Source organism: Stegastes partitus, unplaced genomic scaffold (assembly GCF_000690725.1).
Source record: "Stegastes partitus isolate 25-593 unplaced genomic scaffold, Stegastes_partitus-1.0.2 Scaffold503, whole genome shotgun sequence".
Classification (NCBI taxonomy): Eukaryota; Metazoa; Chordata; class Actinopteri; family Pomacentridae; genus Stegastes; species Stegastes partitus.
Genome location: NW_007578234.1, coordinates 67177 through 77471, shown reverse-complemented (window position 1 = coordinate 77471; position 10295 = coordinate 67177). Strand labels below are relative to the sequence as shown.

The following is a 10295-nucleotide window of genomic DNA, read 5'->3' as shown; positions in this document are numbered from 1 at the left end:
TTTAGCAAATAGAAATAATGTTTAGTCTGATTTCATGTCAGACATATTGAACATTATACTTTAGTTTTCAGCTTTCTACACATTCACTGCTCGCTGGAGCAGCATCTCCTCGTCTCATCTACAAACGATGGTAAATATATTCTTCACATGGATGCTGCGGTGACATAAGTTCATGTCATGTCCAGGTATCGCCTCTAATAGCATCGGCTGAGCATTTTAAAAGCGGGTTCAGTCTCTTTTTGAAATGTTTTTGGCCTTTGCCGTTGCAGACGATGAGCGTGTTGTCTGACTTGTTGTCTCCGTTGTCGTCCTCAGGGCTTCGTGGTCGCCGTCCTCTACTGTTTCCTCAACGGAGAGGTAAGATTTCAGCCGCTTTATTGGCCAGTTATACACATTCACTGTCATATTTGTCTCTCTTTGCTGATATGTAGAGAACACTGCAGTGAGCAGACGCCAGCTTCTGAACATTAGAGCTTAAATGTAAATCCTGCATTTATAAGCAATTTATCAACATTGATTTAAACTGTAGAAAATAAATGTGTTGTGTTTGTAAGCGGACAAGACGATGATCGTATATTATTACATGCAGCACGTCATCAGATAAAACACAGGATAAGAGAGAAAAACTATAAAGATGATGCAGATTAAAGGTCGACGTGTCGTAAACGTGCAAGAATAAACTGTAATGAAATAAAATGAAAAATACTTTATTTATCCCAGACGGGAAATTCAGTAATCGTGTAAAAACAATTAATTCATTAATAAAAATCTTTGTGAACATGTTCAAAACAATCTCGACTTTAAAAAAATGTGGAACTTTCTGGTTTTTGTCCTAACTTATTATTACTAGTTGTGCTCTGAGCGATAAATGCATTTAAACAATGACCAGAGTCTTTGCCAGCTTTATATCCGACTTTAGATGTGATGTTTTTACTAACTTAGTGTAATTAAATAAATACGAGGCTCATCTAAGTCCTGATGAACACGACCTCGTAACATCCACTAAAGTTAAATGACAAACTTTTGGTTTGTTTTTTGTTGTGAGGCCTCACTTGGCGTCTGCTCTTACAGCTTTAACGCTCAACCAGAAGTCCGTTTGTTGGTAATTACGACCTCCAGGCTCGTTAGTGGTCTATAGGCTGTCAGGACCGTCCTCCAGCACCTCCCCACACACCTCACGTGTCTTCTCGTGGAGCTGGTTCAGCCTAAAGTACATTAAAAATGACCTTGTGAAGTTTCTCCCTGAAGGTGCAGTCGGAGATCAAGAGGAAATGGCGCAGCTGGACGGTGAACCGGTACTTTGCTGTGGACCTGAAGCAGCAGAGGCACCCTTCGTTGGCCAGCAGCGGAGTGAACGGCGGGACTCAGCTGTCCATCCTCAGCAAGAGCAGCTCCCAGATCCGCATGTCCAGCCCGCTGGCGGAGAGCGCCAACATCAGCCTGCCGACCTGAGCGTCTGACGGGCCGCGGTCAGCTCCGAGGTGCCGTCCCCACGCCGTCAGACCAAAGTGGCCCCTCCTGCATCCGGTAGTTTGGCCTTGAACATTTCTGAGAGCGTCGGCTGGAGGCGCGCAGCTGGCTTTCCTATTTTACCGTTTAATTCGGGTGATTAAATTTGAGTATTTTAGCGCCGCGGTCAGCAAACCATTAACGACGCGCTTAATGTTTTCAGACAACCTTAAATTCAGCCCTTTTATCGTTTTATTTACGACAACATTAAAGTGGAATTAGTGCCAAAAGAAACACGATTTAGTTGTAAAATTTTTAAAAAAGCATCAAATGTCGGGGCCACATTTGGCTGTAAAGTAAATGTGCTTCAAAGTGCCACACAGGCTGGATCTCACCAACCAAACGCCCGCCTTGCTTGTACAAATGCTCATCGTTTCAATGTGCCATCTTGAATTTAAACATTTTTCTACGATCAGCCGTAAGTACAGAGTATGTCAAAATATATATATATAGATATATGAATATGGAACAAACTCATGGATCGTGTAAATAGTGACTTTTGGTGTCTGGTTTCTTTTGTTAGCATAACGCAGTATTGTAATGACCTTTTTCAAACAAAAGGAACTGGAGCCCAAATCTGTAGACCTCATCACATCCCCGTAGGACCCAGAAGACCCCGCCCGCTCGGTTCTGGACTCGTTTGTATAAGACTAAAACACTAAATATGAAAATTGAAAAGCGCTAAACAGCAGCAGCCTGGGAGTCGAGAGAAGTTCTGCCTTTTTTTTTTTTTTTTGGAACATAAACAACTCGATAAAATCAGCTCGACGATCAGAAACAAAAAGGTCGGGAAGCAGCAGGAGAAGAGAACCCGAGCCTGGAGCTGCATCCTCCGCCTGCCGGCTTGTTTTTGTTTTTTTATTGTTGTTTGCAGAACATCAGCAACACGTGTGCCATCTAGTGGACGCTCTGGGCCAAAGCGCTCCGTAGTGACTCCAGCGTTCAGCAGGACTCCTCGTCTTGCTCCCATCGTGCCACAACAAACTGCTCTTTTTCTTTTGAACCCATCATCTCCGACACTCATGTTCCAAAGTGCCTAGTCAGTCACTACTAGTTCTCACGTTCCTCCGCGGTGCAGCTCAGGAGGCGTCCTGCAGCGAATGTACAGACCAGTGTGTTCCTTTGTGTTACTGTGGCTGCCAAAGTGACGCTTTGTGTGAAATTCTGCAAATTGAACTGACTTGAATCCTGGTTTGTTTCACTCTTTAGCTCCAACCGTCATCCATTCAAACACTGCTTCAAAAAAACAAAGAGAACAAACAGTAAATGTCGTTCCAGTCGAACCCGAAACGCTTTAACGTGCCAGCTCCTGACAATCGCAGCGTCATGTTTTCTCTCTTTTCGTTGCTGCACAAACAAAGCTAACAAACACTAACCGGTCGGTGGGGAGGAAGTTATCTATGAAATGTGAACTGATGGTTACGGAGGATTCATCCACGGGCTTTACTTGAGATGTTTATTTTGTTTTTGTGCCGTCATCTGCATGGATTATAAGAATGTCTTTAAAAGGAGGACGCTGTGGGACAGATTTATTTCCGAGGATGTGGAGCGGTTAGATGTACAGTTCATTTTATTTTGTGTGACGTACGACAGAAGTGAGATTTCGGTTGGCTTGCTGGGTCACAGTGCCATGTTTGTGGTGTCATAAGGTGACGTGTGGCACAACTGTGACTCTAAAGAAAGACTCAAACTGAAGCTGCCGACGCAACCCCTGAAGTAATCTGTCGTCGTGGCTGCTTTCGGTGGCCATGTTTCTACGGAGGCCGAGAAGATGATTGTATTTTAAACGGGAGGATTTCACCAACGGATAAAACACAAAGTGCGTACGAGGGCGTGATGAGAACCGCTCTGCTGCTGCTTACGTGTTTCTATCACCAGCCGTCACTCTGAGTCTGAACCAGCTCAGATGGAAACGACCATGTGTCAAAGCTGTTACTGTCTGTGGAAAAAAAAAAAAACAAGACGAGGAGAAACGTCCTCGCTCGTGTCTGTGCCGTGTGTTCGTCTCGTCTACCACAAGGTGGCAGCAAAGTCCGATAGTTTGTGGAGAGGAGGGATCTGTTGTGTCTGTTGAGCCTTTTGGATCTGTACTGAACTAAATGTGGGGCGGGGGATGGAGGCCATGTGATTACTATGTTTACATCTGTTCCTGTGACTTTCTTTTACATTCATCAGCCTTGGGTTTGACAGCTAAGGCCTCCGTGGTTTTACTTTGATTTCCAAACAAACTGTGAACTGCCTGAGTTTTCAAACACCTACTGTGAGACGGGAGGAGATTTGGTTGCACTTTTTTAGCACCACATAAACGCCAAGCTTCACGCCGGTCCTGACAAACATCTCAGCAACACACCCGCCATTGTTCATGTCAGAAAAGCCCTCCGCGTGTTTTATTAAAGCGTTTCAGGAGAGTTGTTCACTTTCTCGCTGAGCGTTAGATGAGAAGATTGATGCTGTCTGACTACGGCCAGCTCATGAACACAGGTAGATGTCCAAAGGGAAAAACCCCTAAAGCCATTTTAACTTTCAATACAGAAAACAGAAATAGTTTCAGGTTTTACAATCAAAAAAACTAAAGGAAAAAAGCAAATATTGGGCTTTTTTTTGACAATTCCCTTTTAGTTTATAGGTTTGGAAACAACAAACAGAAGTCGTGTGGATTGTTTTTGTATTTAAAATTCGAATTTCAGGTCTCTATCTATCTATCTATCTATCTATCTATCTATCTATCTATCTATCTATCTATCTATCTATCTATCTATCTATCTATCTATCTATCTATCTAAATGAAATAAGAAGAAGGACCCTAAATGGACGATTGCTTTTTCATTTTTCGATTCTCACACCTGAAACAATTTTTCATTTATAAATTCTAAAGAAATGTTTGGAAATTAAAATGGCTCTGGTGTCGGACTCCGGTGGATTCATCTGTTTTGTGTGTATATATATATATTTATAGTCAAGATGCTAACATCCACGAGCTACCGTCTCCACAGCTAGCTTCCCACCGAGCTAGCTATTAGCTCACATCTACTTTGTGTTGTTCCCCGTTTCCAGTGTTTATGGCGTCAATCTTCTCGTTTAACTCTCAGCAAAATAAAATTTAAAAAAAAAAAAAAAAAGTAAAAGAAGAAACGTGTCCGACCATGTGAGGTGTAGCTGCTCTCTCTGTGTTTTGATGCCGTTTCTCCGGCGTCTGTGCCTGTCGAGCTGTTTTTCTGTTTTTTTAAATCAACTGCTGAGTGTGAGTTCTATCGACCGCCAACGGATCTCTGAATGTACCGTCGTCGCTCCGCTGCTCTTACGTGTTGCCTGCTGTCGGTTCGCGATGTCTTTTCTTTAGCACATGTTCTTCGGCGCGCAGGTGAACCTCTTGACTACGACCTGTAACGTTCGTGACCGTGTTTTTGTACGTTTTCAGAGTGTGTGTGTGTGTCTGAGAGCTGGACTGAGTGTATTCTGTGTGCATGTGTGTGTAAAAACAAGAGGATATAAGTAATTTAAATGTTGAGAAAAAAGAAAAAAAGAAAAAAAACAAGCTGTATAAACTCTGACCTGACTTCTGTTGTACCTGTGACGGTGTGTCATGTGTAACCAGGTGTCCGACACTCATGTTGTGTAAACTTGACTGCAAAATAAATCTATCTGTGGTACGTTGTTGTACGTCGTGGAGACTGTGATTCATTTCTAACTCCCACAAAATGAAGCCGATGTATGAATTTAACTTTATTTTGTGCTTAACGAATGTTTTAGACCTCCACCCAGCGTCAGGTTTACCCCCTAAATTAACAGCATTTGGTAATTAATTGATGAAACACTGGGTATGATTAGCTTTAGCGACCCCTCTCTCCATGTAGTCCTTCCTTTGTAATGTACGATGATTTGCTTAAAAAAAACCACCATCCTGTTCAAACGTACCTTAGACGTGAATGAATCAGATATTTTGCCGTCCTCTGAAATCCAAGATGCAAAACGTCGACACAATAACAAAGCAGTTAATTGTCCTTGAACCACTCATGGTTTATTCATCACTGTGTTTTTGCTGCAGCAGGACGCCGTCTCCAATTAAAACACAGTGTACAGCTCAAATTAAAGTGCAGGACTGGATTATGTCTTGGTGGTTAATGAAGCGGTGCAGGTTGTTTTTCTTTGTCTATTGAAAAGCAAAAAACAGGACAAACAAATACACGTTTGTTTTGTTCAGAATGTGTCATCAGATGTCTTTTCTCCTTAAATTTAAAATCTATAAACCTCTCGTTGCTGCTAAACTTCCACTTAAACATCTTATTTTACCATCTGAAAGTGTTGTAGTGTCAGCAGTAATCTCTTTAGTAAGGTTGACGATGAATACATTTATTTTGAAGGCACTGTACTTCCTATAGTTTTATGCAGATTCATAAATAAGCAGATGGATCTTTTAGGTTGTTCGTAGTGAATCTGGGGGTTAAATGTGTTTTGTGGTATTTTGGGGAACTCGTGCTTTCAACCAGCAGCAGCTCAGAGAGAGATGAGAACGCCGTTTAGACCCTTTTACAGGCCGACGTGTGTCCTAAACGACACGCATCAGTTTGAATGAAGTCATCTTTTTGGCTGTAATACGTGATGTTTGAATACCAACTAAGACGACGCACGTCTCGGCGTCGGCAGCATCTGGTGTGTACGTCCTAAACCACAAACGGCGCCGGAGGCATGTGCTGTACATCAGAGGGAGAATCAGCGTTTCATGTCCCACATCCCAGATGAACGAGGAAAAAAGGCTGAAGTTGTGCTTTGCAGCTTCACAGCACGCTCACAAACTACAGCAGCTGTCGCACGCCGCCTGACTGGATGCACCGCACACAGGCTCTTCTGTAAGTCCTATGAAGTCTGTAAACATTTTAAACTGAGGAAATCTGCATATTTGACAGATATTCTGTACAAGCTGACGTGTGATGTTCCAGACCTGGAGGCGAATGCAGCTCGCTCGAGGCCTCCAGGCTGAAGAACCTGGTGTCAGTTTCCTTTGTCCTGGTCTCCTCCCCACCGTCCAGTCATTGTACATCCACCAACATGACTCGCTGTCTCTGAAACTCTGAATGTTGGATGAAGTCTCAACCAAGAGCCTGCTGACGGTTTCAAACATTAATCCAAACCTACCCCTGTTGCCGTCCTCTTGACCTGAACCTGCTGCCGTCCTCTGGACCACTTAGACCGCCTCGGTTTTGTAGAATAAATGTATTTTTACCTCCTTTGTCCAGCCTCGGGCCGGGCTGTGACGACTGGGGGCTCGTCCGGGATTCAACGACCCATTTTGGCAGGTTGAAGTTGTGACCTGGTTTTCTGGATGTGTGGTCCGTCCTTGCTCGTGACTGTGAAACGCTCCAAAAGTGGCCAAGCTGTGACCCCCTGCCATCATTCAAACACTGCTGAGGCTTGCTTCTCATAGCGCTCTTCACACTGTGGGCATCCAGCTGTGTACAAGACGGGACGGAGCACCATGAATACCACCTCTGGAAAGGTTGAAGGGTTTGCTCCAGCTGTGGATGAATGATGGTTAATAACAGCTCGTTCTGTCACCCGACTGATCTTTGGATTACACAGGCTGTTCTTGGGGAAAAAACGAAACACAGAAATGTTTTTGTAGGTAGCAAACCAATGGAAACACCTAACGAGACGTACAGGAAATAAGTCTTCAAGCTGGATGAAGAGAGTTTACAGCAATGGACTCCACATGACAATATTTATCACTTTATAAGAAAACCTTTTGGATTACTTTGCTGGATGGATCCTTATAGACTAAAGGAAGATAGATAATGGAGGAATCAAACTGTACGACCACTTTTGTTAACAGTCGTATTGAATTCTAATTTTGGTGCTCATCCATCCATCATCTCTACACCTTCATCCTCACTATGGGGGGCTGGAGCCTATCCCAGCTGACTCAGGGTGAAGGCAGGTTCACCTGGACAGGTAACCAGTCTATCACAGGGCTACACTTAGAGACAGACAACCAAGCACACTCACATTCACACCTACGGACAATTTACAATCACCAATTAACCTCAGCATGTTTCTGGACTGTGGGAGGAAGCCGGAGAACCCGGAGAGAACCCACGCTGCACGGGGAGAACATGGAGACTCCACTGTGGTGCTCATGGTTTATGTGAAATGAACTCAGCTTGCTATTTGTAGAGACTCTAATCAATCTAACGACATGTCGCGTGTCCAGACTGAACAAGGTTAAACATTTACATCTCAGCGGGTTGAATCCTGATCTGCTGCAGCTCTCTCCTCTCCTGTCTCTCTCCATCGCTCTGCCCAAAATAATAAAAGGCCAAAAACAAAATAAAATAAAAAGATTTACATGTTAAAACCGTACGGCCCAGTTTACGTACATCTACAGCGGCTGTAGTCCAGATCACACAGTCAGGAAGAAGTGATGTCTTTTACATCCATGTCTCTGCATTATTCTGTAAGCAGCCTGGTCATGTTCTGAACATCGAAGGATCTGTTCAGTTCATTCCATGCAGTTTTCCTCTCTTGCCTTATTGATTCATTTCATTTGCTTCCAACATTACAGCCCACAGGACTCCTGCAGAGGGAGCTTCTTTATCTTACATGTAAAACTCACCGTAGATCATATTAATTATAGTGCAGCTCTCAAATATGAATAAACACACCAAACACATGAAGCCGAAACATCGGAAAGAAGATTATACTCTGATCTGCTGGCATTTTAGCAAAGATTATTTCACAAAGTTTCACAAAGACACACGTTTGCTGTTAACACAGACCTACAGTCGTGTGTATTTGCAGGTTTTGACTGTTTAATGTACATAAAAGCAGCTGTAGACGTAAATGAACTGGGCGATAAACCGTCTGAGTTTAACTCTGACCAGCAGCTGAGTCGAGTGTAAAACCCTCTGAAAACCACCACACGTTGTCTTCATATAGAGATTTATGTACAGATTTTTTAAAAACAGGTGTAACATGTTAAATCGCTCTGAAGCTGTTGTCAGGCTGATTTTCTTAGCTCTGTATGCTAAGCTAAGCTAACAAGCTACCGGTTGTGGCTTTCCGGTCCAGTCGTTTTATCAACCTTCTCATCTAACAGTTGGAGGGAAATAAACTATTTACAAAAGAAAAATTAAGGCTGAACTGTTTTGAGAAATATCTACTTATGATTGGCCACGAGCAATTTAGGAATAGAAAGTACAGTCATGACTCGATGATCCGACACTAAATGTAAAACCTTCTTCTATGTCGGATATCAAGGCTGTGGGATTGTCCAGACGGAGGTCCAGATGCGAGGAGGGCTTGATGCTGGAAGGCTCATTAGTTGTTCATTATTGTTCATAGTTGTTATAATAACTAGTGTGTTGTTAGAACACGACGCATCGCTGGACTTCAGCCTCACTGACCGGTGTGTTGGTGCACCTTCTGAACACTTCCACCCCGGGGCAGCAGTCTGACGGGGTGGAAGTGTCCAGAACACACAGGCAGTACTTGGCTGCTGATGCTAGTTTAGTTAGCGCTCACACTTCTGTTTCCTCCATCGGTGGCGGCGGGGGAGTGGCAGATACGCTCCACCGTTACCATCCATGTTTACTTCCATAAACACTGAGCACGCTCGCTGCGTGTGACGTCGTCGTGTCCTCTTCTGCGCATGCGGGACACTTTTGGCTCGTATGAAGTTCACACAGCAGATCACATACAAGTCGCATTGAAGTGGAAACGTGAAGGAAGTCACAAAGAAATCCTCATTGAGCATCAAGTCCTGCAGTGTGAACGTAGCCAATCTGTGGGATTGTTCAGTCAGATAATACGCCGTCATCCTGATTGGTGACATTAAATGTCATGTCGGAGTCACAATCCAAGGCTGTCGCTATGTTAAGGCTGTTTTTATGGGTTCTGTTGGTTTTTCAGATATCAGGTTTAGGATTGTTAAGGGTCGATTATCGAGTCATGACTGTAAATGAAATAAACATCCAGTTGAAGGCTTCTCGTTTTTTTAGGTGTAAACTTGGACAGTCAGTCAAAACGTGGGTAACTCTCATGGTATAGAATAATATAAACCTGTTGCGTATCATTGGACACATTTTGATGCTCTGACCGTGTACATGTCTGTTTCTTGTTAATTTAGTGTCTCTAGAAGTGCAGCAATGTTTCCCAAAAATATACATCACTTCTGGCTACAACATGAAAGATGAGAAAACACAGGACAGTTCATGAATACTGAGGTGGCTCATCAAAGCAGCACAAACAAACAACTTGAAATCCTTGTTCGGGTCCCTCTGGATCTTAATGTTTGAGAATGTCTCTCCAGCAGCTGGTGAGCGCTGAGTGGATGAACACATTCAGACCCACGCCGGCGCTCCACATGTTTCCAGCATCAGCTCCTCACTTCACAGCAATTTCATACAAGTCAGCCATGTTCAAACATGTCTTGTTTCCACAGCTGCCTCGCATAAGCTCTCAGCGTTTGGTCGTGTTTGCTGTGGTGCGGTCCAAACTGTGCACACAACCTCGTGAAGGTGTCGTCCTATGAGCTCAGGTCCCCCCCACGGCACCGTGACATCCTCACAAATCAAGCCCCGCGGCTGATGAGATGAGGGCCGGCCCACTGTGATGCAGATTAGAAATGTGTGCCGTAGCGTCCTGGTGTCCTCCATTACTCACCGGTGTTCATTACGTCTTCACAGAGGGGTGGTTGGAGTAGCGGCAGCAGCTCTGAGGACGGCCTCTGCTCTTTGTTCTCCACATCCTCAAAGCGTTTTTATTGATTTTTATTTTACACAGACAATCTGAAC

At 43.8% G+C, this 10295-nt stretch overlaps 1 protein-coding gene across 1 annotated transcript in view; it reads left to right on the top strand.

Annotated features, from left to right (window-relative positions):
* The window catches only part of LOC103361416 (pituitary adenylate cyclase-activating polypeptide type I receptor-like), a 28320-nt gene extending 24105 nt beyond the window's left edge, over nucleotides 1-4215 (top strand). Inside the window, exons 13-14 of the mRNA XM_008287487.1 lie at nucleotides 316-357; nucleotides 1249-4215. Of these exons, the coding sequence (XP_008285709.1) occupies nucleotides 316-357; nucleotides 1249-1452 (246 nt within the window). The 3' untranslated portion in view covers nucleotides 1453-4215. The remainder of the gene's footprint in view (nucleotides 1-315; nucleotides 358-1248) is intronic.
* The last annotated feature ends 6080 nt before the right edge of the window (nucleotides 4216-10295 follow it).